Source organism: Equus przewalskii, chromosome 2 (genome assembly GCF_037783145.1).
Source record: "Equus przewalskii isolate Varuska chromosome 2, EquPr2, whole genome shotgun sequence".
In the NCBI taxonomy this organism is placed as follows: domain Eukaryota; kingdom Metazoa; phylum Chordata; class Mammalia; order Perissodactyla; family Equidae; genus Equus; species Equus przewalskii.
Window position 1 is genome coordinate 92,119,207 of NC_091832.1, and position 26,657 is coordinate 92,145,863.

The window sequence follows — 26,657 nt, forward strand, 5'->3', positions numbered from 1 at the left end:
TTTGATATGCTGGTGAGCAACATTTAAAATTCAAACATTATTTTGGCTTTGATTCTCATCTAGATTTGCTTGCTTAATTAAGGCTGTCATAATTTCTCTTCAGGTTCATGTACTTTGGGGTAGGTAAACAATCTTTAATACCTGTTCAAATAAGTATTCTAATCAGTATTCTGCTTCTCAACAACAGATGATTACCACTAATCATGCTAAGATTTGAATGAAATGGCACTTGGTACAGATGTTCTTCCTGCTTGCTATTCCTTCCAGGTAGCCCTGTGAGTTGGGGTACACAATGTGTTGAAAAGCTCATTTGTTTTGAAAAGTGGTTCCAATGCAGAATATCTGGGTGAACCATTTTGGGGAACTCCAGCCTTGGCGCTGAGAGATACCACACAAGCAGAGCATAGGTGCCTTCAGTGCGCGGCTATGGATCCCCCTTTGTCCACCTTAGAAATGAAGGTGTGTGTGTAAATGGATAGTGCAGGCTGCCACATTAACAGTATTAAAAGATCCAGTCTACTCCCAGGTTCTTTTTAGACTAAAAAGACAAGATAATAAAAGTGGTAGCTTTAAAAGACCATTTATTAATCTTAAATATTTACAACTCAAGGATTAAAATATTTATTAATTACCAATAGGTTATTTGCTGGGATTTTGTTTGCAAAGGGCTTCACCTGTTATCTTTACCTTGTTTATTTCTGATGGAAGAGAATTCCAGGTTGCTTTCTAACTTTTTATATTCTTCTTTCTATCAGTCACCTGGCTGAAATTTCAATGACAGCCTCATTAACAGACTTTCTAGTTTCCCACCTCTGAAAAAAAGGTCCCACTAACTTCCTTAGCCACTGCCACGTAACAGCTCCTAAATAACCTATTGTGAAAAGCACATTCTACTACAAATAACAATGACATTGAGTGACCTCAAATATATACCAATAGCATTCCAATGGAAAACTATAAATGTGTAACAGTGATTAAATAATGAAAACCGATCGGTCATGGAATCTCTTCAAGAAACACAATGGGGAACATGGAGGCACAGCAAGGATTATTTATGAAGAATGTATCAAGGAGACCTGATATTATTTCCACTTAAACAACAAACTAAAACGCTTCCAGCCTAAATAGTTCCTTCGTACACTACTATTTTGTTAGACCCCAAATAAAAACATCTTAAAGCTTTAAGAAAATTACTATAAATTACTCTATAACTTATGTTTTGCATGGTTTTAAAACGTTCATAATGCTATATTAATTTTACATGAAGATATAAAAAATAAATATTGCCATGCATGTCTTGTTGACATTTAAAAAACCCACAAATAAATAACTTGAAATGCTGTCTAAAGAAATTGCTCCTGCATACTTATTGTTAATTATGGAGGACTCAAGCAAATCTATTTTTATATACATCCTCAGACTGAAAAAGCTTCAGAACAAGCCTAATTTAATGCCCTTAAATGATCAAAATGTAATGCTAAGAAGGGAAAGAAAACACAAGCCAATACTGGAGTGCAAACACCTTTCTCGCTGTAGGTCTTAATGGAAAAGGTTTGTGAACTAACTAAGGGGATTTCCTTCCCAAGGGCATGCTGGAAACGAGGAAAGTAAAGTGAGAGAAACTGAGAATCCTTCCTCAGGCAACTTCTTATCCTATTTCAGTTTCCTGAAACAGCCCTGGTTAAGACTCTTGCGACTAAAAAGACACAGACAAGTGTTTATAAAAGTCCATCAGGTTCCTCATTAAAGCTGAAGTCACAGACTAGAGACAGGTGGTCTGAAGGATAATTGAAGGATGGTAGCCGGTTGGGTCCAATCTGTTCTTCTGTGAGCAAATCAAGAGCTGACCTCACACTTAGAGCGTGTTTGGAATACCAGATATAATCCAGGGTGTGCCGGCACTCCCCTGAGGTCCGGATCTTCCAGGTAGTGTATGGAGGTTCCGACTGCCCATCAGCACTCAGCAGCTTGTAGGCGCTGTTCAGATTGAGGCTGGAGGAGGCAAAGTGTTTGTAGACCTCCTCTGTTGGCTCTGCATTGAAGTCCCCACAAACAATAAGGGGAATCTTGGCTCCTTGAGTGATGTTCTGCAGGTTCTGGAGAAGGTCACAGCCTTGAGCTGATCGAAATCGCTCCCAGCCAGTACGTGCTTTTAAGTGGGTGACAGCAATGCAAAACTGTCTACTGGACTCCTTGCACTCTAGGGTCTGTGCAATGGCCACCTGATTGGTTTTCAGTGTCATGGCTGTCAGCCTAATATTGGCACTATTGACTAGCTTGAATCGGTTTTGGAGAAAGAACAAGGCACAACCATCTGGTCCATTGTTGTGCTCTACATCTAGACAAGGTGACCAGGGCTTGGGGAAGAACGTGCCTTGATAGCCCAGTCTACTGAGGAGTGGTTGGAAGGTGTCAAAATAGTGGTCCACCTCTTGGAGGCACAATATATCGGGCTGGTAGGCTAGGATTTCTTCTAGGATGAGACATTTCCTTTCTTCCCACTTGAGCGCTTCAACAGGGCACTGTACAAAGTTGTCTTTGCCTTCTCCAAGAGCTGAAATAAAAAAGCCAGGCAGTTGTCAGCTAATGCAGAACCATGACTGCTAAGTACCTGGGAGTCTCCTTATGTTTGACACTACTCAAGCCCCTCAGAATGCTTCCTCTGCTTTAGATGCTCCGGGTGATTCTTCTCTGTCTAAACTGCATTCGCTTAACCTCTTACCATCCAGATGAAGCAAGCAACTTATTTTCTTTCATAGTAAAACTATTTCATGTAACTGTATTCTAGGACATAAGGTCTTAGATTTTAGCCTTAAACAGTGTTCTTTGCAGTCCTGGGATCTAAACTATGTCAGATGAAATACATATATTTAACTCTATAATACTGCTTTCACTACTGACCATAAGAGCCGTAAGAACTGACAGAGACACCACTCAAAATGAATGGGACCTATTTTAAGTGGGTAGCTTTTCCTACTTATGGATGAACACCTGGAAAAAATTAATGAATCAAAGATTGGAAAGTCAAGGAGTACGCCCTTCTTTTCTAGGGGAAAAAAAGTGGCCCTAGTTTCTTAAAATTTTAATTGCTACATGAGAGGCAATACTAGATAAAGTTGAGTGGCACATCTGTGTTTTAATTCAGTAGACCCTGGAAAGGAGTCCTTTCTACCATAACAAAGTAATAGAGAACTGAAGCAACGTCTCTTTGGCCTCAATTTACTCAGATGTGTCTGGCCCCAAGAATACCCAGACTAACCAGTACTGTCACCCAGCTCCCATTCCCTGCCGAAAGTTCTATGTTGCCCATTCAGTAGACTCAGTTTCTCCCTTGCAAATGCTATCTTACTGCTGTGGACTGAGAGCTGCAGACAACAAAGTTTGAGGCTGATAAAAGACAGGGTCCTTTAAATTTAGATGTGCTGGGAAGCAGACAGACTTTCATTGCACTTGGACAGCCTACAAACACGGAAGGTAAGAAATAAATCTTGAGTTGCCAGATTTATTATTGAAAACCAGATGACTCCCTTTCCTAACCTCCCCTTCTGGGAGCTCCTCATGTTGCCCTAGTCACCCATCCGACGCCTCCATCTGCCCACACCTCTTCCCTCCACATGAGACATCAGTGCATTGAGCATGTGCAGAGGCAGAAAGGCAGTCACCAGAACTCAACTGCTCAGGCACAGAAGCATCGGGCATACCTTGGGCGAGGATGTTCCACTGCATGACCCTAATAGGTGGGTGGCTACTGGGGCAATCTGTCCTCAGATCCACAAAGTCCCTCTGGAACCGGGGAGGTCGAGTGTGCAGGACAGCCCTGCATTCCTCAAGGAGCTCTTTAGGGTCAATGGGCTCCAGCTGTTCTGGGTCAGGTGACACCAAGTACTCTGGGTGCTGGGAGGCAGCGCTGCTGTTCAGTGTCTTGGCGAGAGCACTATAGAGTCTGCTCGTACCGTTTCCCATGGAACACGCTACGGGAAAGGAAAGCACAGTTACACACTCAGCTCCTTTTCCTGCCTTTCTTCCAGAAGATAAAGCATTTTCTGTCCATCGAAGCCAAGAGCTCAATTTACAGCAATGTTGCCACGTTCACATAAAAAGCCATTCTGCAGAGGTGGATTAAAGGAGTTTCCAGGTTTTAACTGTCTCCTAGGACAGGTAATTGAAATACTACTCTTAAAATTGGTCTCTGATTAACTAAGATAATTATTTCTTTTAGGGGAGAAACACCTTGATGTTTATGACCTCTTCTAACCTAGGATTTGTCTTTATAAACTCAGTCTTATGAAAACATGGCTAGACAAAATCTACATTCCTTTTCTATATATTTTAATAAGAACTTGAATACCAGTTTGTAAAGAGCCAGATGTTAGAAAGCCTGTTAATCCTGGAGAAGAGATTAGGTTGTTGCAGGCTGCTGCTCCAGCCATGTCATCCATACAGATCCCTTTGTGTTGAAATGGCTGGATTCAATCCATAACCCAATTCTCTTAGATCTTAACTGTAAATCAGGGCTCTGGCTTTCTATAGAACTCTGAACATCAGTGAGCAATATAGTCTAATATCAATTGTCAGATTTTTTAAAAACAAGAAAAGGGGTTCGGAGGGAGAAGCGGCAGTTGCCCCCATTTCCTGGGATCCTGGAAGGAGAAAGGGTGAGGAGAGGTGCAGGAGGCACACTGGCTTCAGTGCACTTTCTAGTGCTCCATGTTTTACCCTAATAGATTATAATCCACTAAGATCAGGGCACAATCTTCAACTCATTAGCATGAGGAAAGTTGTACTTGTCATCTCACTTGTAAGCACTTGACTGCTCTTTTAGAGATCAACCATGTTTTGTCTTCATTATAGAATAAATTAGGGGCAAGTTTTACTTGGAACAACTTCCAAGATTCTGTACATGACGAATCTTGGTATGGAAGAATCTGGACTTCCTTCCCATATCCATATCCTTGCCTTGAAAGATACAAAGTTTTCTTTATAAAATACATTGTCAGGCTAATTGCATCTGACTGAAACTAGCAATCAATCAAATTCACTGTGGCTGGTCACAAAAGCAAATTCAAATATTTACCACCAAAAGTCCTTAAGCATTGAAGTCAGTAAGCATGCAAGCATGCTCTCTATTATTTCCTTTCATCAACTTGAAGTAACTTTTATTCCCCAGAAAGAAAACTAGATTAAGGCAAAGAAACACAAACTACTTTCCCCCAACGTACATTTAAATGTTACGTGCATCTGCAAGCTTGTTCTTTCTGACACATGCACATGCACAAATGCACGCACACTCCTGTTTCCGAAATGTTTGATGTGAATATATTAAATTCTTTTTAACTAATCTGAAAGAAATTTTCTTCTTGGCTGGAAGTACAACTTTGAAAATCTTGCTTCTGAACTTCTAGTTTAAAAAAAAGCAGTTCAAGTTCCTACAGGTTTCTCAAGCATGGTTTCCAGATCAGTAGCATCAGCCTCACCTGAACTGTGGACCAAAGTGTCACAGGGCACCAGAGCAAACTCACAGGGGCACCCTGGGGCATTTCGATTGGAAACAAACAGCAATATTTGACATCTGTCAGGCTCTAGGCAAACTACTAGCTTGATGTAGTTCAGTTTTAAGAGGAAGGCCCCACATCCTTTTGATGACATATCTTTGCCAAGCTGAGTTTCGGGGTGGTTACTGTGATATAAAGCAATACCATGTGAAAATGAATGTGAAAAAGGGAATAGTGTCCAATAGGAGTCCAAGGTTTGAGGAGTTATGTGAAACCAGAAAACCTATCCTGGACCACACTTTCTTCTAAAAATTTAGAAAACCTTCACATAAGGAGAATAAGGAACAGTATAACATCCCTTCAGACAATGAAAGCATGCCAGAAAGACATGCCCAAAAACCACATCAAAACTGTATCCTATTGTAAAATGAGCTAATGGTCATTAAGAAGATGACAGAATAGCTTAAATCAGAAAACTCAGAAATGAGGCAACAAAAGGAATTAGTAACAAAAAGGAAACTAGGAGATAAACATTTGAGAGACACTGGCAAATGTTGTGTGCTTATTTTAAGCAAAGAAGATCCAACATATGGTTAACAGGAGTTCTTGTAGTTAAACCAATGCAAGAAATGAAACAAATACTAAAAACCATAGATCAAAAAAACTTTTAAGACCACAAAGTTTCAATCATGCAAGACAAATTAAGTTCTGGGGAGCTAATGTACAGTGTCAGCATAATGACTATAGTTAACGACACTGTATTGTACACGTGAGACCTTCTGAGAGAGGAGACCTTAAGTGATCTCACCACACACACACACACACACACAAAACTTAACTATGTGAGGTGACAGATATGTTAATTAGCTTGATTGAGGTAATCATTTCACAATGTATATGTATATCAAAACAAGGCATAGTACGCTTTAAATATACACAATTTTTGTTAATTATACCTCAATAAAGCTGGATAAAAATAAAATGGTTTAAAAGAAAAATAATTATGAGGTTAAAAAAACATGTATTGTGGATATATTCAAACATCAATACATAAAGGTCTGCCTTTGTTACTCTAAAAAAAGAAAAAAGGAAAAAAAACACTCAAAAGAAAAAAAGCCCAATACAATACTTGAAACTACATATTGAAAAACACATCACATACCTGAGAATACCAACCCAGAATGACCAACACCAATTGACTGTAAAGAAAAAGAAGAATATCCCTTGGGCATCTAGGAAAACCAGCAAGTAACTTACAAGGAAAATAAAATTAGTGCATCACCAGACTTCAACTGCAATGTTTTATGCCAGAAGTAAATGCAGTTACATATTTGAAATATACAAGTCAAACTTCATCTATGGGGCTCATCCACATGTGAGCCAAGGATTTTATATCCCCCAAGAGCTCTTCCTGAGGAAACTACAAGAGCAGAGGTCGGCAAACTGCAGCCAGAGGTATTTTTGTACAGTCCTCGAGCTAAGAATGGTTTTAAAGGGTTGTTACACACACACACACACACACACACAAATATGTGACAGGATCATTTTAGGCCCTCAAAGCCTAAATGTTTACTATCCAGCTCTTTTCAAAACAATTGTGGCATCTCTGGAACTAGAGAACAAGCTTCAGACCAAAATGACCAGCGAGACGGTGATGTAAGAACTCGTGGTGAGCATCAAACATACAAGCACTTAGAAAATCAAGTCTAAATGAGGCTCAAAGACAGAGTACAGTATATAGTGCCTATGTGACCCAACAACAAACATATGAAGGTTTAGTACCACCAAAAAAAGCGGGGGAGACAGCGGGGGCCAGAATGAGGAAAGCATATTCAATTAAAGAATTTTAAAGTTTCCAATGATCATAATTAGTAACGACAGTACTATTATTCTGAGACTGCTGTGTGGCTTAAGGTGAAGCAAATTGGATAGTCTAATTCCATCATTTCCTGTCGTCCTTTTTTTGGTTTAGTTTTGGAAATGCACTTATAGGCTATTAGCTACAACACTAAAGGAAAACATTCTTGTTAAAGCCAGCTCATTTTGGACCAACAGCAGATAATGAGATCTGATCACCCACCTCATTGGTGACTCGGCCTCTGAAAGACTTTTGGTGGCTTTCAAAAATGAAATCTTCCCTCAGCAGACAAAGCTTTGCAGCAAACAAGCTGCAGCATGGCTAAGTACTAAGGCCTTGAATGGGATGGGCAGCAAAAGACCACTTCTAGTCCCACAGCTATCACTCTTTAGCTGTGCTCCAATTCTCCAGACCTGCTTACATATCTTGAAAATGAGAGCTTGTTAAGTGATCATAATTTCTTTAAGATTTTTTGGAAGGGGGCTAACCCCGTGGCCTAGTGGTTAAGTTCGGCGTGCTCCGCTTTGCAGCCCAGGTTCAGTTCCCCGGTGTGGACCTACACCACTCATCTGCGGCCCACGTACAAAATAGAGGAAGACTGGCACAGATGTTAGCTCAGGGCGAGTCTTCTTCAGCAAAAAAGATTTTTTGGAAAATGCACCCAGGTTAGAACAGCCAGCAACTTCAAAAGAACATCTCTATTATTTGCACTAGAGACACATATATTTCTCTCAATTAAGAAAACCTTGCATGTATCATTCAGAATAACTTCCATTCCTCTTATATTTGAGACAAGAATGGACAAATCTGTTAGGTGTGATAATACTACTCAGGTATGGAATGTGCCGAAAATTTCCTTTTACAAAAAGTTTTACTGGCACAGACTTCTGCTCTTATTTCACTGTAGATTCATTCACCCAAGAAAGATGTCATTAGGCTAAAGTTTGAATAAGAGACTAGGTAGAGGGGAACTGTTAGGGAATATTTACTCTAGGCCTGTCTCTGCTCCTGAGATCTTACAGGAAACTGAAGGTGGTCCCCATGATGGACTGATGCGAACCTGAACACCAGATTATTCAGCAACAGAGTGACCCAGGCCATGCCTTCTAATACTGATGTACCTGAGAAGCTGATTTATCAATCAGCCTGTTGTACAGTAAGCATGAAATCAGGAGAGAGACGCAGATGGTCCTGAAAGACATGTCCACTAGTCCACCCTCCCAGACAATGAGGGCCTCCGATGTGCCAGGCTCTGTCCTCACTGTGCACTCTGCAGTGTCCTCTCGGGCGGTGGTCACTGGCAAAACTCTTCCTAATCTAATCTCACAGTCCTCAGGGACAATCTGTCTGCAGTATGTTAATTGTACATTCTCATTTCCCTATTCTCTGACTTTCAGGATGGGCGCTTCATGCCAATAAAAATACGTGTGATCTTTCCCTTCATGAGGTTAATAAGTGTTCGGAAAAAGATTAATATGCATGAACTAACGAGAGAAAAACTGAGTGTTTACTATGTAGAATGGGCTTGGGTGTAATAAGGGTTAAAACAATCAGGATGGATAAGAGTAATCAGAAAGACTTCACAGAAATGGGACTTCAGACATGCAGCTCTGAATCCTGACTACCACTTATGTGGTCCATCATAGGCAGCCCCATAACCCCGCCACACTCTCTCAAACACACCGACACACTCGACACCAGACACTACTCTAGCCCACGGGAGATACAGCAGCAAACAGAATGAAATCTGTCCGCGTGGAGCTTCTGTTGTAGCGGGAGAAACAAACAAGACAATGAATAGTTGGCCATATAGTGAAATGTGCTGTGGATCAAGGAGGCAGAGAGCGCCAGTGAGCAAGGAGGCGCTACTTCATATAGGAGGCTCCAGGAAGGAATTTGAGCAGAGACTGGAAGGTGGCGAGGAAATCAGTTAAGTCTTATGGAGAGCCAATGGAAGAACACTCCGGACAGAGGGAACGGCAAATGCAAAAGCCCTGAGAAAGGAACATGCTGGGCAAGGCTGGTGAACAGCAAGGGGATTAGAGTGATTTACAGAAGGAACAGAAGATGAGGGCCATGAGGCAGTGAGGACAGGGGAGTGGATGGTGTAGGGCCTTGCAGGCCACTCTAAGGACTTCAGCCTTTATTTGAGATGGGAAGGCACTGCAGAATTCTAAGCTAGAGTGAGAATCCGATTTACGTTAAAAAACAATACCTCACTGGCTGATGTATTAAAATACACTAAACTACAATAATCAAGGCAAAATACAGTGGTAGCTTGGACTCGTGGTAGCAGTTGAAGTGGTTGGATTCTGACAACCTAAAATTGAAGCCAACAAGTTTGTCTGATGACTTGGATGTGGTTTGGGAGAGAGAGTAGTCAAAAAGGTCTGCAAGGTCGCCGGCTCAACAACTAGAAGGATGAAGTTGCCAATCCCAATACAGTCAGGACGATTTGGTGGGGTCTGCAGAAAACAGGAGTGTGGCACTGAGATACGACTCATGTTCAGGAGAGAGGGGCAACGTGGAAATAAACAGGTGGGAGATGTTCGCGGACAGAGGAGACTCAAGTGAGATTAGAGAGAAAACAGGTCACAGGACCGAGCTCTGGGGCAGACCAGGGAAGATGTGGTGAAAATCTGCAAACATCACAAGGCCAGAGAAGTCGGAGAAAAATGAGAAGAGTATGATCTTCCTGGAAAGAAGGTAAAGAATGAGTTTCATCCATGAGGTGGTAATCTCCTGTGTCAAATGCTACCGATAGTTCAAGGAAAACCAAGGCTGTGAGAACGGAGCCGGATTTAGCAACACGGAACACTTTGGTGACTTTAACAATAGTGATTTCTGATTTTCAGTGGACTTATGAGAAGAAGAGGAAATAGTATAGAGTAGAGAAGTATTTTGAGGAAATTTTGCCCCCAAAGAGGAGAGAGAGGGAGTAGTGGCGACACAGTAGAGAGGAAAAAATGATGAAGCAGGGGACTTCTGGCATGATGGCATGAAGAAGCCGACAAATCCTCTCCCCAAAAAGCAACTATAAACTCGCACAAATCTGTCAAAACCAAGCATTTCAGTGCTCTGTATGGACACCAAGGGCATAAAACAAATATATCAAACTTCAGGTAAGAACACTGCTGGTCTGTCACATTCCTGCCCCTCCCCTTCAGCTCTATGAGAGCAGTTCAACTAGGGCAGCAAAGATATTGAATTATTAATCTAAAATCTCACAAAGAAAAGCCCAGGCCCTGATGGCTTCACTGGTTAATCTATCAAATATTTCAATAAGAAATAATACCAATCATTCACAAAACCCCATTTATTGCTTTCCATGTATAGCCACTCTGGAAGACAGTTTGGCAGGTTTTTTAAATAAATTAAACACAGACTTACCATACAGCCCAGAACTCCCTTCACTGTGCAAATGGACAAACTGTGGTACATCCATCCAAAGGATGAAATAGCATCCAGTGAAGGAACAAGCTGCTGATTTGCAAGACTCATCCATACAACATGGATGAATCTCAAATGCATTCTCTATGTGAAAGAAGTCAGATCCTAAAAAGTACATATTGTATGATTTCGTTCATATGACATTCTGGAAAAGGCAAAACTATAAAGCTCGCAGGTTGCCAGGGGGTGGGGGAGGGAGCTGTGGCTGATTACGGGGATTTTTAGGGTGATGGATCCGTTGTGTACAGTACTAGGGTGGGGGATGCATGACTCTATGCATTCATCAAAATCTACAGACCTATCCATCACAAAGAATAAACTTTAATGCATGCAAATTTAAAATAGCAACCAGGAAGTGGAGGGATCTCAAGAGGGAATGCAGACTTCGACAAACGAATCAAACTGTATTACAAACGTATGACCATCTCACAGAGGGGGTTCAGGAAAAAAGGAGCTGTGATCTCAGTAACTCAGCTTGACACGTTCCCAACAATTTAAGACTTTCCTGGCAATATCGGTGGTGATATTAACTAATGTTATTTTTTCGTTATTGTCTAACACTTGGAAGATATGCATAACCCAGTTAATCAACATTCCCCAAATAACCAATACGAAACCATGTGGGGGTAAAAGATCCATTCAAAGTACCAGACAAATCAATGGATTTTAACATAACAGTATAAAAAGCTCATTGATATGGTATCAGATTCCACATTGCAAATAACTATTAACATAGAAACTAACACAAAGAAGAATATCCACAATTATCTAAAAAGGCTGCTAAAATAGTTTTTTCCAACTACATATCTGTGAGAGAATAGATTTTCTTCATATACTTCAACCAAAACAATCTATCAGAAGAGCAGACTGAACGTGGAAGCAGATAAGAGATCCAGCTGTCCCCTGTTAAGTGAGACTCGAAGAAATTTCCAAAAACGTAAAACAAGGCCACTCTTTTCACTAATTCCTTTTTGTTTTGGAAAATATAGTTATTTTCCCATAAAAATGTTATTCATGGTAACAGTGATTTTATTATATTAAGTGACTTGATAAACATTTAAAAATTTTTGCAAATTTTATGTCCTCCTAACATGATGGATATCAATATATAACCCACACAAACAAAAGTTCTTTGGGGCCCTCGATATTGTTTAGGAATATAAAGGGATCCAGAGAACAAAAAGTGAGAGTTTCTATTCCAGATCAATCATCACCTAAGTCAAGGAGGGACACAAACAAGGCGATCCTCTGGGAAGAAAATGAGAACTTTATTTTTTTATCTAACAAAGATGAAATAAAACAATAGATTGATTCATAAAAACACAGAGCACACATCGAAATTTGTTCTAAACTGAGAGCATATGATGGCAACAGCTGGGAGCTCGCTGCTGGAAAGCTGTCTCCCTCCTGCTCCAGAGACTAAAACTATCTCTAAATCAGGGAGAATCTTCCTTTAATTCTGTCCTTATATTTCTCATATTCAACCTAGATTTTCTATACTTCAAAATCAGTCTTCTCGGGGCCGGCCCCGTGGCCGAGTGGTTAAGTTCCCGGGCTCCGCTTCGGTGGCCCAGGGTTTCGCCGGTTCGGATCCTGGGCGCGGACATGGCACCACTCGTCAGGCCATGCTGAGGCGGCGTCCCACATGCCACAACTAGAAGGACCCACAACTAAAATATGTAACTATGTGCTGGGGGGATTTGGGGAGAAAAAGCAGAAAAAAAAAAAGAAGGTTGGCAACAGTTGTTAGCTCAGGTTCCAATCTTTAAAAAAACAAAAAAAAAGAGCATATTTAAAAAAATATCTATTCTTCTCATAAAGGCATATTACTGAATCAAATCAGAAGGGATGGAGAAGTCCCGGGTCACTTCTTCCTATGTTCGGTTTTTCTCCCTGCTTCCAGTCCCGAGAACATATGGTCCCGAGAACATATGAGTTTACTCATTTACTTCTCAAGGCTCTATTCTCCAAAACTTTCTGGTGACACATAGACATCATTTCAAAGCAAGTGCAAAACCCCAGACCAGGGAATTAATAACTAAAAGTGAACACTATAAAGACTTCACATACTACTTTTGCACTTATAACACTGGGTGCCTTCATTTCTTGCATTATTAATACTTTACTGCTATTTTATTTCATAGGATTAAATAATTCTTCTCACCCTTATAATAGCCTTTAAAGATGTGCCAGAGAATTCAGATTATTTAGATTCCTGAAATCCAGTAGTATGTAAACTTCCCGCATCTTTTAGCCATCCCTTTCCTAAAAAACAAAGCAAAAGAGAAGTGGGCCAACCACTAAAATACAGAATATATGTTTACCCTTTATACTACCAATTACTACACACTTCTAAAGCAACAGGCAGACCACACTGTGGGTTCCAGGGTGCCGACCAGCAGAGGGCAAGGACCAGGTTTAACGAAACCCCCTCATATCCGTAATTAGAATGCTGGATGAGAAGCTGACAGCCGAGACCCAGACTGCCTGCGCCACCCCTCCCAGGCAGTCCTAACAGCACTTAGAAATCAAGGCAGACACCTCTCCACATGACGCTTCTCCAGTTACCCAGCAAGGGCTTATTCTGGAGCTTGCCCAAACCATTCAGTTTGTGAATAATTTCCCTGACAATTAGTGTGAGTTTAGTCTCTTGAAATGGTGACTCGGCAAAAACGCTGATTAAAAACCAAAAAGGAAAGGAAAGCCAGGATTACCTGGGTACACAGCTGGGAAGCTGCTGGAGCTGACCAACCTTGGGCCCAAGATACCTCGACGAATAAGTACACAAAACTGTAAAGGACAGACGTCACAGGAAGGCATCACTGAGATAAGCCTTTGCTGCCATCTGCTGGCCCTGTGTTGAACCACCTCAGAGAGTTTAGACAGCTAATTCAGTTGCTAATTTTCAGTAGGCTTCTTAGAGGAAGTTCCAATAAATGTGGCCACCTTACGACAAGTGAGTGATAACACTTACAAGATAACCATCGACATTGACATAAAACAGCTGGGATGTTGAATACGTGGTATGGTTCATATTTACCGAAGAAATCAATAAATAAAGATTCACAGCCTCCATGCCTGCACAGCTTTATGAATCAAGCCCCCCAGGCTTCCTTTTTCCTACACCTGGGCTGCTTCTCTTAAGTTGCCCTGACAGTTGAACTACAATCCCTGTCCTTTACTCACCAGACAGTAAGCTCAAGGGCAGGACTTGGGTCTACCTTGTTTCCCACTTCCCGCAGGACCCAGCCCAGTGCCTTAAAAAACGCTGATAAAAGAAGGGATGACAAGTGACAGGAAAGTGACAGCAAACACTGCCGGAGGAATTGCCTCACACTGGTGGAGCACCTATGGGATGCTAAGCTCTTTCACCTGCCGATACCTGTTGCCCTCTCCAGAACTCCTTGGCTATTTTATAGTTGAGGACACTGAGGCTAGAAGTCTGCCTGGTCCTGAGTCACTATCACATGAACTCCATGCCTCTGTGCTGGTATGCACCCATCAGCTGGGAAACCAAAACTCAACACAGTGCAACAGGTCCCCTGCAGCTCCATGGGGTAAACGAACGTGACCGTCTCAAATTCTGCACGTGGGTGTGCGCTTGTATCAACTCCTGGGTCCTAGAGACTGGTTTCCACGTGCCAATTTAGGCAGATACTATTTTCTGGTGAGGGTCAAACATTTTAGTTAGTGACCAGTCTTCCAATTTCTGTTATGAGCACCCATGACTGAAGGTGGCAGGCATGCCCGGGGCAATTAGCAACAGAGTATGTTAGTACGTGACAGCCTTCCAGCTAAAGCTTCAACTTTCTCCCCAGTAAGATGAGGCTACAGTTAAGCAGGGGCCAAACAGTCATAAACATATGGACTCCAGTTAGGCTGCCTGGTTTCAAATCCTGGCTCCTCCTCTTACTAACAGGATCCTGAACAAATTATTTACCTCTCTATGCCTGTTTTTTTCATGTGGGGATCACTGGTAACCTACTTTACTGGGTTACTGCAAGGATTAAGCGAGTTAAATTAGATATACCTAGCACACCCTCAGTAGTCAGCTAAATGTTAGCTATTCTGTTACACTTGTGAAGCTCACGTGCTGGGTTCAAAGAGAATGCTATCAACATTTGAGAGCCCAGCACGTGCCGCACTACTTCCATGTATCTTCTTCACTCTTTCCAGCAGTCCAGCAAAGTAGGTATGGTATTCGCTGTTTTACAGACCCAGAGGCTGAGGTTAAGAGATTACACATTTTCTCAAGATTGCACAACCAGGAAGGGGTCTGGCCCTCGAGAACGGTACCTGCACCTTGGACTGCTGTGCATCAGCATCTCTGACAGGACTGATACTGAGTGAGTCAGGACAACTGCATGGGCCGGGCCACACAAAGGAATAAACAGAGGTCGAATTCCAGCGCCACCGTCTGTCGACATCACTGCCATCACGGCATACACTCTGGCACCACACAAAGTGTACAAAGCAGTGCAGTGACCTGCACGGCATGACCAGACATATCAAGTGACGGTCACGACTCTCAACCTAACGTGTCTAAAAATACAAGCACCTAGACAGTGTGACAATCCAAACGACCTTTCTTTGCTAGGCAGCAAAGACTAGACAGGAACACTAAAGTATTTTCCAGACAAGGCTGAGCCATGCCTTCAGTCATGCCAGATTCATCCAGAAAATATCACTAAGGAAAAAGAAATCCCCCCACAATAAAAGCGTAGGTTAACACATTTAATTGGTGCTCACTTGTTAGCTGGCTGGCCAATCACTGCCACATGCTGGGCTTTTCTAGCAGCACGCTCTGAAGTGAAACGTCAAAAGGTAGAAACTAAGAGAATCTGGTGGGACAACTGTTCTCCACTAAGACGTCAGGTCTGTGTTACTTCATGATGCCCAAGAAAACGGTCCATTGTCACAGTTATGAATGGCAACATGAAAGCTAAAAGGAGAATTTTGCTGAGAGTACAGTTTCCTCCCTTGGTATCAAGGGTCCACAAACTTCGGCCCGTGAGCCAAATCTGGCCAGCATCCTGTTTGTGTGCTGCCTGTGATCTTCTACATTTTTTAGTGGATGGGAAAAAATCCTAAGAATAATATTTCAGGGGCCAGCCTGGTGGTACAGCGGTTAAGTTTGCATCTTCTGCTTCGGCGGCCCAGGGTTGGCCGATTCGGATCCCAGGTGCGGACATGGCACTGCTTGTCAAGCCATGCTGTGGTAGATGTCCCACATATAAAGTGGAGGAAGATGGGCACGGATATTAGTTCAGGGCTAATCTTCATCAAAAAAAAAAACCAGAATATTTCATGATGTGCAAATTATGAAATTCAAATTTCAGTGTCCATAAATAGTTTATATATTGTCAATGGCTGCTTCCATGTCACAACAGCAGAGTTCAGTAGCTTAACAGAGATATACACCTCACAAAGCCTAAAATACCAGCTGGTTCTTTCAAAAAAGTCTGCAGACCCCTAGTCTAGATTATATTGAAATAAAATTGTATAGTCAGTTTACATATATTTCACAAAACCAATGAAAGATCTTCAGTCACTTAAAATAGGGGAAAACAATTTTTGTATATAAATTTCCACAGACTTTCTTGAATAATTAAGGTACAGGTAGGAAAAGAATCATCTTTAAAAATTGGCAAAGAAACTGTCAATGGTTTTAAAACCTCTATTCCTACAACTCATTTTTAAAACAGGAACTGATATTTGCATACAATCAGTAGGTCTTCCGTCATGAAGTGGAACATATGTTTACTGTCACTTCTTCCTAAGAGCTTTCAGGAATAAAGTACAGGTATTCAAGTTTTTTTAAAAGCATGAAACAATAATATGGTAAAACAAGAAAGAATGCCATCAATGAGTCAAAAACTTGGGAGAATTCCAGGAAGACAAAACCAGATCTGAATTAACAGAGAAACAAGAGTGGAGGCAAATGCAGTACAAGCTACCAAAGGTAAATACGGTTCTTCTCAAGGGAGCTGTGAACAAACACCAAGCTGAGTCAACAGAGACAAAGGGCAGGAGAAGCTGAGGGACAATTGTCGGGGTAATTCATTCAGGAACGGCATTTGAAACAGCTGCACACTAGTCACACCGCTTCCCCTCTCTCAGCCAGACAGAAGCTGGCAAGGGTGGCTTCTGCCTGCTGGAGACAGAACTAGAAAACACTTCAAAGAAAGTGGGCGGCCTGCCTTGGAAGGGCTCCCAGGGGTGATGGACCTGAAAGAGCAGCAGACCAGATCAGGAGCTAACTGTGGACCTCAGACATCTTTTAAAAGAAGGGTGAGGAGCCAGATTCCAGAACACAGAAAGAAGCCTTCCTTGGCTTGGCAAAGGCGGAGGCCTGCAGCCCACTCTCTCTCAGGCGTTCTACAGGAAGCCTGGCTGTCTACCCTCCACACAATTTTCCTACTGACACGGCAAGCAAATGGCTCTCCCCTTCAGGACACAGGCCTGAGGGAGAAACAGGCATACGTTATTTCCATATATTTAAAACTAAAGGAACAATATTATGGACACAAAACAATAGGCTGCTACAAAAAAGGAGCAATCAGAGAACTAGAAAATGGCTAGAAATTTAAAATCACTGCAAAAGAAATGTTCAGGGACTCTCATGAAATAAAGAAGAGATAAAGACATTAACAAATCAGAAGAGACACAGAGGATGGATCCATATGGCCAACAATCTGTCTAACGGGAGTTTAAGAACAGGAGAACCCAGAGACGAAAGAGCGGATAAAACAATCCAAGAAATAGAAATTTTTCCTGTGCTAAAGAAGGGTACGTCCTTAGATAGAATGGGCTCACCTGACGTGGAGACATGGATCTTGATGGAACTCTGAACACCAAAGATAAGAAATCCTATAAGCTTCTAGAGATAATACAAAGACATTTAAAACTCTGAGGAAAAATTTTTATTAATGGGCATGTGTTACTTCTGTAATTTAAAAAAAACTTTTATTCAAAAAAATCATCATGACGGGGCCGGCCCGGTGGCACAGCGCTGAAGAGCACGTGTTCCGCTTCAGCGGCCCAGGGTTCGCCGGTTTGGATCCCAGGTGCGGACATGGCAGCGTGTGGCACACCATGCTGTGGTAGGCGTCCCATGTATAAAGTAGAGGAAGATGGGCATGGATGTTAGCTCAGGGCCGGTCTTCCTCAGCAAAAAGAGGAGGATTGGCAGCAGTTAGCTCAGGGCTAATCTTCCTCAAAAAATTAAAAAATAAAAAAATCATGATGAGATTTTTCCAAATAAAATTCAGAATAATGAACCACATCAAAGAGAAATTTATTTTAGAATACACCTCAGCAAATCTGTGTGACCTCCAAGATTTGACAGATGAACATCGTCCTTCAGCAGTCCCTCAAGGACAGTTAACATCCACGCAAGCAAAGCATAAGGAAATAGAAAGCGATTATATCCAAGGTGTCATTAGAATCTGTAAAGTAATTTACTTTGTACTCTGTACTGGATGAGGTATTGAGAGTCATAAGCATCTCTGCAGACTGGCAAATGGACCGGCCCACGTACTGGAAGCTCAGCGTTGGGGGAACGATAGAAAAGGGAGAGGAAGGCGGCGGCGGAAGGTGGCGGGGGAGGACGCGACAAGACTAAGGGACTTCCCAGACATCCTACTGCAACAATTCTCTACTTGCATTTTGGCTGCATGTAACTTTTAGGCACTTATTTTCATGGACTGCTCATACTACTCCAATTCTGAAGATGGAATAAAAATAGTTTTTAACTTTTCCTTTCTGCACAACAGCAGTCTCTTTTGGAGGCATTCGTCAGAAACATCTAGCAGGCTTCTAAGCCTTTAGTAAAGCAAGTCTCCTCTGGCTGTCCACCTGGGCTGTCGGTAAGTGGCTGTCTGCCGGGGCTCTACGTCAGAACCCGCAGATACTCAGACTCCACTTGCAGATATTAAAATTCAGATCTGAGTAGGGCCCAGGCATTTTTCTGATAGTGGAGGTAGAAAAAAGTATTTTGGGGAGACGTTCCAATCTAAAGGGAATAATTTTCTTCGGCCCCCTTTCCCCTGGACACTCCTGCCCACACCCCTGACACTGGGGAACCGGTATGTTTCACGTGTTGCTTTGAGACCACAAAGAGACAAGAGGACAGCTAGCTAAGATTTCCACTTGAGGTCTTACTTCTTCCTTTGGGAAGGCTGATTTCCCCCCATTCTAAGAAGAACAACAAATCCAAAACATTTTAGCTGCTTGTCAGGAAAGTACAAGCGGGTTTACCATGGAGCCAAATACTCATGCACATCATGCTTCGAGTTTCTAAGTGTTTATTCAAGTGTGATAACCATTCAAGTGGTTATCGAGGTCCTATAAATTCTGAATAGAGTGACTCCTAACACAGATGCTGTGCGTCTCCCTTCCTCCTCCTCCTTCCATGAAACCAGAACACAACTGCCTCACTTCTTTTGGAAGGCATCACAGAAACCTACATGGTATTGTATTTATCCACCTACCCACTCTGTAAGTCAGACAGCTACTCCATCGCACTTCCAGGACAACGTCAGTCTCAAGTTTTTTCTCACTGGACTTTCACAAATACACCAATTCCTTCCCTTTCTTAAAGCCCACTTTAGTTTAAGTAAACGTTCTCACTCGGGGGTCTCCTGAAGCGCCTGACGCCCCAAACTCAAAGATTAGAACACTCTTCCAGAATCCTCTCCAGCATTTCTCAAACTAGGAGGAGTGGAGCTTATAAAACACTCCCCAAGCTTTCCAGAAAGAATCACCTGGGGCACTTGTCAAATACACAACTTAACCAAGAATCTCCTCTGGAAAAATTGATTCAAGTAGGTAAGTGAAAGACAGAAATCCGTACGTTACCAAGCGTCCCGGGTGATTCTGGAAGCAACCTCTTTTCTGCCAGAGTTCTTCACGGATCCCGTACCCTCCACTTCTTCCAGGCATGTGGTCTCCCGCTGCCCGGCACCCTCCTTTCACCTCCTCAAAGCAAAGTTTTACCAACAAATCCAGCCACCATGATTTCTCTTTCTTCCCAATTCCGGCTGCAATTAGTCCTGAGACACAATGTATAATATTTGGCCTTTTAAGTGTATTGTGTTCCATAAAACTTGTGGATCAATTGATATCCATTTATCTTCTTTATTTTTTCAGGGAAAGTCCAGTGTTAAGAACAAGCAAGGTTAAATAATTTAAAATGTTCATAAGAGTGTGCTGAATGTGATTCTGGAGCCATAGTTATTAACTCAAAAGCCCCGAAGAGTTCACTGTGTTTAAACTCTTACTGTTGAACGCTACACGAAAATAATCCCTTAGTTCTCCCACAAGGAAAGCAGTTCCTTTCTGCAGAAGCTTGATAATTATAAGCCTTCCCATTTCTTCTCATAAGCGGCTTATTCACATAGTTAAGGAACATACTAAATAAAGCCACCTCCTCAAATGAGCTGGTATTTGATTTTAAAACTGTACCAAGGAAAAGGCAACGTGTTCCAGTGGTGGAGAACAGTAATTCAGCCAACTCTTCATCATCTAAGGAGGAGGGACCTGGAAGACAGCACTTAGAAACCCACAGACGACTCGTGACTGTAGTCCATCCAGTACAGTAACTGTGACAACTGCTGCTGCTTTATGGGGGCTGCTGTTGGAAAAGATGGCGAAACACTGAGATCATCTCCAAGATCCCCGTTAAATTCTAATAACCTAGCATCTGATGACTCCAAACATCTTCCCAGGGACTTCTGACTGCCAAGGGGCATAAGTCAGGAAGGAAGTGACTATCAAATGGGGTCAAGTGTGACTCCCCTCCATCCCCAGCCCAGACCTCGTATCTGCATTTTTTTTAAAAGCTCCTAATGCTGGTTCTGAGGCACATTTTGCAAAGTGCCTCTTCTCTCACCCTGCCACATCCATGCCTCATGCCTTCCCCTCTTCGTTCCTAGCTTTTCTCAAACAAAATGTTTTAGTCTCTTTGAACTGTAACCATGCCTCAAATCCCAGCTCAAATGCCAACCACTTCTTGAAGCCTAAAAAGATCACCATTGCTGAAACGACTTCCCACTCTCCAGCACTCTAGTGCCATTTGCAAACCTTTAAGAGAATAAAAGATGCTTCATTTCATTAAACAAATCTCATCTTTGCGCAAATCTCATCTCTCTTACTGGCAGTAAGCTCCTCAAAGGCTGATTAAGGCTCACATTCTGTTACCTCTTGTAATAAAGCACCTACAGTGTGTGAGACATTCTGGAAAGACTTGAATGAATGAAAGCTCGAGCAGTGAGGGAATGAATGCATTCAAGAGTTTCTTCTAACAAGGAGCTGAAGCTAAAACTGCAGGAAACCGGAAAATTGCATAAGATTTTGTAGTAACTGTTTACAATAGTTAACTATGATAAAGTCTTTCAATTTATTTGTAAAACTAGGGGGTTTGAGAAAGTTCATTCAACACTGTTCTGTATTAGAAGCCTAAAACCGCAAACACTCTAGCTGAACCGACCTCTTTTTTTTTTTTTTTTTCGGTGAGGAAGATTGGCCATGAGCTAACCTCTGTTGCCAATCTCCCTTTTTTTGGTTTGAGGAAGACTGTCGCTGAGCTAACATCTGTGCCAATCTTCCTCTGTTTTAAGTGGGATGCCTCCACAGCGTGGCTTGAAGAGCAGGTGCCCGGGATCCAAACCTGCGAACCCCAGGCCTCTGAAGTGGAGCATGTGAACTTAACCACTGCACCACTGGGCCAGCCTCTGACCTGACCATTTTTTCCCTCAGCTAATAGCACAGCATCTCTACCTGTATTACACAAGCAATCTGTATTCCCAAGACCTTCCTACTGACTAACTGCCTCTGAGGGACTGTGAGGGAATTTAAGATATGAGCAGATACAGGAGACTCTAACTTCTCCCACTTCAAACTTAACAACGTTCCTCTTGAAAACTTCCTGGAAGAAAAAACACTAACAGTTATTAGGTGGTACCCATTCTAACAGCCATTTCACAATGTGCCCAACTCCTATACAACTGGAAAGAAATCTGATTACGACTGTCAAGTTCACCCTTTCTAAAGAACTCTAAAGAGTTTAGGGTCTTCAAGAACCAGTTTAGCATCCTAATTTTAAAAGTATGTCTCAGCCTAAACACCCACCAATAATCTGAACAGAGTTTAAAGTCTTGGCTACAATCCCATTTTGGATTATGGCTTTCATTAATTAAAGAAAGCCACATTAAAAATATTCTTTCTGCTGCTCAATTTGTCCTTAAATTAATCCAAAATTTTCGGAGCAAAAAATTGTGGTTTATAATCTAGGATGGTTATACAAATGTCTTAAACAGCAATAGCTTAATGAACACAGCCAAAATACACTTTTTAGTGTGATGAAGTAATTGCCAGTTTTGAAAGAGAAACTTTCTCATTTTAAAACGCACGATTAATTTGTATGCAACGTGTGGCCACGATAATGTATCCTCAAGCAGAAACGGAGGTGGCAAAAAAGGGAAAGTCCAGGGTATGTGATGTATATAATTGGCTCTTGGCAAACGGAAGGCATCATCTTTACAAGATCTTAACCTAGGTATACAGGATACAGAATGACATAAGCATTAAGAGCGGAAGGCTCCGAAAAAACCCCAAATAAATGTAAAATGAGTCAATGTGTGTCTTATACACTGTTAACACTTTTTAAAAAATTCAGAACATCTAGGCCGTGCAAACTATATGATCAAATAAGAGTCGCTGTATATGACTTTTTGGCATAAAAATTTCCATAATTAGCGTAATAAGAAGAAAAACCAACACAATCTGCGGCCTCGGAAGGGGGAAATTTAACGTAGGTCAAGACCGAGGAAGACTGAACAGCACGGCATCCTAGGATCCAACGGGAACCTGAACACAGCGTTCTAGTTCTGAGCAGCCGTGATGCAAGCCCCAGGCGAGGGAGGGCAAGGGAGAGAGGAAAAGGGAGACAGACCCCGCCGCCCGGCCGCCCATTCATTCCGCGCGGGCTCCAGGTGGCGGCCCCGCCGCTCACTCACCTGTCCGGGAGCACGACCTCGCGGCGCCCGAGACCGCGGAGGCCGCCGCCAGGAGCCGGGGGGACGCGGGCCGGGGGGCGGCCGCCGGCGGCGGTGACAGGAGGCGCAGCCCGCGCGCGGGCAGGCGGCGCAGGCGGGGCGCGTCCCTCTGCAGCAGCGCGGAGCAGAGCCGCCGCGGGCTCTGATACATGCCGGGCGCCGCCGCCACAACCGCCGCGGCCCCGCGCGCCGAGGACGGAAGCCGGCCGCGGGCGAGGCCGAGAGGGGCGAGGGCAGCGGGCTCTCGGGGCCGTCCGAGCGAGGCTCCCAGGCTCCTTCTCGCCCGGCGCAGGTCCGGGGAAGTCCTGGGCAGGAGAGCCCGAGAGCGAGGAGCAGGAGCGGCGGCGGCAGCAGCACCGTCTGCCGCGGGCTGGTGGGAGCTGGAGGGTAACAGGCCAGCGCAGCGCGCTGACAAAGCGGGCGCTACCAAGTGGATCCTGGAGGGGGGTCCCGGGGGACCGGATGCCGGCGCGACCAGGCTGGGGTCCCTAGACCCGGGGTAATCCTACTTTGAAAGGAAGGACATCTTAAGTTGTTTGTAGGGTGGAGGCTGTTGGAGGTCTAAAGTAACAAGTATCCATTGGAGCGGTTTTAAAGAAATGACCCTCCCCTTCCGCTGGCTGGAATGGAAACGCCCACAGGCGGGGAGTCCCGAGACAGTTCCAGGGCTGTGGCCCTGGGGACACGTGTGTGTCCGAGTGGAAGGCAGCATCCGTGTGTGTGTGTGAATACGGCGAAGGGTGTCCGCCCCGGACCCTTTCTCCGGGATATGTTGCGATAAACGAAATTAGGCACGATAAAGCGCCGACTGCGGGCGAGGGCAATGTGGAATATGACAACGTCCTTTTTCCTTAACGATGCTACAGGCAAAGGGGGCAGAAGGTGGCAAAAGAAATCAGACCAGAAAGCCCTACAAGGCAGATTAAGATCAGTGCGACAAGTTTGGCGGCAGGCTTTAACAGGCCCGGGGGTTTCTAGAAGGTTTATTAGAAGAATTGGCATTTGAGTTGGGTCATGACACTGGGGTCTAGAATTTACATATGTGGAATTTGGGAGGTGAGTGGTGGTGATTTACACATGAAGAAAAGAAATAAGAAGAAAACCCTGGGTGTATTTAAGTAAACAACTCCTCTCAGTTATGTTGGATGGAAGCTAAGGAGTAGGAAGACAGATGCTTAGATAGGTTATACTGTGGCAGGCAGAGATTATACTAAACTTAATTTGATAGGAAACGGTGAGCTGTTGATGTGAGCTGGGTAAGGATATGATTAGGGCCGTGCTTAAATTGAAGGTTATGTATCTCTGGCACATGAAAAGGCAGGAGAGAGTAGACCAGCTGAGAGAAGATATTCCAGACCTGGATCTGGTACTGGAAAAGAATGGATGAAGAAATAGATAGATCGGGCAGGAAACGATGACTAACCAGGAATGGAATCGGGGTGAGGGGGACGGACACTCATGAATGGATTCCTTTCTGAGTGACTCCGAGTGAGCTAGAAATGTTTCCTTGTTGGTTTCCCCATGATTTTGCTGATTCTCCTATCTTATGGGATTGGAAGCTTTTCATTATCAAGTATATTAAAAATATTTTTCAGATGTGGGTTGTATATCTAACACCTGGAGGGTGTGGATGAGTCAGCTGACACAAGTTGATCACAACTTCTGTGAGACAGCCCATTGGCAAGTCATTAAACCCTCTTAGTCTCTAGTTTCCTTATCTATAAAACAATAGAATCACACCTGAGTCCTTAGGTGAAATAAAAGGTGTTTTGCAAATAAAGCAAAATGGTGAAATAGAAGCTAGATGATGGGTATATGGGTGTTCACTTCTTTTTTTTTCCGTATGTTTGGGAATATTCATAATGAAGTGTTGGGAAAAAAATGCTTTGAAAAATTAAAGGTACTGTTCAAATATAAAATGTCATTATCAAAAGGGATTCAAAGAGCATGTTATCCTGAAAGTTGGTCAGTATTATTGTTTTTTTAATATATTAAATACCATATACAGCAATCATAAAAATATAAATTAAAATTTACTCACTTTATCCTGGGCGCGGACATGGCACTGCTCGTCAGACCACGCTGAGGCAGCTTCCCACATGCCACAACTAGAGGAACCCACAACGAAGAATACACAACTATGTACCGGGGGGCTTTGGGGAGAAAAAGGAAAAAATAAAATCTTTAAAAAAAAAAAAAATTTACTCACTTTAGGGGCTGGCCCGGTGGCCCAGCGGTTAAGTTTGCACATTCTGCTTCTCAGTGGGCCGGGGTTCACCGGTTCAGATCTCGAATGCAGACATGGCACCGGTTGGCAAAAACCATGCTGTGGTAGGCGTCCCACGTATAAAATAGAGGAAGATGGGCATGGATGTTAGCTCAGGGCCAGTCTTCCCCAGCAAAAAGAGGAGGATTGGCAGTAGTTAGCTCAGGGCTAATCTTCCTCAAAAAAAAACCCACAAAACTTATTCACTTTAAAAATTCATTGAGTAAGCATTTGAGTACATGTTATGTGCCAGGCTCTACATTAGGGCATACAAAAATGAACTGAACCAAGTCTGTTCACAGTTTAGTGGATGAGACATTATATAAATGCAAATACTTATAATTATTATAATAAATATAGAATCATGATATGAACAAAGTACTGTGGAGACATAGAAGGGGAAAGACCTAATTGCCTGGAGAGGCTTTTTGACTAAGGTGACCTCCAAGCAGAAAGGAATGAGGGAGGATATCCACCAGAAACAGAACAGCAAGCGAGGAAAGGAGGGATGTCCCAGAACAGCAAGTACCACACTCTGATAAGGCTTGAGTGCAGGGTGCCTGTAAGGGAGTGGCAGGAGGTGAGGTGGAAGCTGTGGGCAAAAACCAAAGCATGAAGGGTTTTCAGAGGAGTCTGGACTTTATCCTGAAGGTACTGGGGACCTTTGAAAGACTGAGCAGATGGGTTGCGCTATCAGGGTTGCGTTTTTGAAAGATTATTCTGTCAGCAGTGTAGAAGATGGATTGGAGACTGGGGAATAAGAACAGTGCAGGTGAGAAAGAGTACGCACTTGTTCAGAATCTCTGAGGACGGGTAGGGTGTGTGTGCTTTTTTAGAAAGGAAACCAGGGCCAGCCTGAGTGGCCTAGTGGTTAAGTTCAGCGTGCTCTGCTTCGGTGGCCTGGGTTCGGTTCCCGGGTGCAGACCTACACCACTCATCTGTTGGTGGCCATGCTGTGGCAGTGGCTCACACACAAAAAGAGGAAGATTGGCAGCAGATGTTAGCTCAGGGCAAATCTTCCTCAACAACAGCAAACAAAAAAACCAAACAAACAAAAACAAAAAAACCCCATGCTGGTGATTCTGATGCACATCCCTCTTCCTCCCTCACTGCCACATCCCAGACAAATAAATTGGAGGCAGTGAGGGTAGAAAAGAGATGGGCTTAAGAACTATGAAGGAGACAGAAACCACAGGGTTGAGTGACAGATTAAATCTAAGGGACAAGGGAGGAAAGGACAGGGTCTAGGGACGACTTGGGTGACTGGTGGATAATGGTACCAAATGAGGAAAACAGGTGGAGATGTGCCTAAGATCAGAACATATAATTGTTATGGGCCCATGGAACACCCAGGTGGAGTCACTTTGTAGGCAAATAAAACTATGGACTTGGAGTTCATAGCAGGGTCAAGGCCAAACACTTGTGAGAGTTCAGTAGTTGAAGCCGTAGCTAATAAGCTCACCCACAAAAAATCTTTAAAGTGAGACAAGAAAAACATTAAGGGTGAAATTCCTGTGAAACATGTACCTTTAAAG

At 43.1% G+C, this 26,657-nt stretch overlaps 1 protein-coding gene across 10 annotated transcripts; it reads right to left on the minus strand.

Annotated features, from left to right (window-relative positions):
- Positions 1–564: 564 nt before the first annotated feature.
- On the minus strand, positions 565–23,424 carry NOCT (nocturnin). Of its 10 annotated transcripts, none has more exons than XM_070611703.1 (5): positions 22,818–23,286; positions 12,965–13,065; positions 6,655–6,691; positions 3,702–3,971; positions 565–2,554 (listed from the first exon to the last, which is right to left on the minus strand). In XM_070611703.1, the coding sequence occupies exons 4-5, from the start codon at positions 3,961–3,963 to the stop codon at positions 1,719–1,721; spliced, it is 1,098 nt and encodes a 365-aa protein (XP_070467804.1). In that variant the 5' UTR covers positions 3,964–3,971; positions 6,655–6,691; positions 12,965–13,065; positions 22,818–23,286; the 3' UTR covers positions 565–1,718. The 10 variants fall into 10 exon arrangements, with proteins under 10 accessions (XP_070467804.1, XP_008515255.1, XP_070467803.1 ...); XM_008517033.2 differs by lacking the exon at positions 22,818–23,286 and adding an exon at positions 13,515–13,606; XM_070611702.1 differs by lacking the exon at positions 12,965–13,065 and having other exon boundaries at positions 22,818–23,263.
- Positions 23,425–26,657: the final 3,233 nt, after the last annotated feature.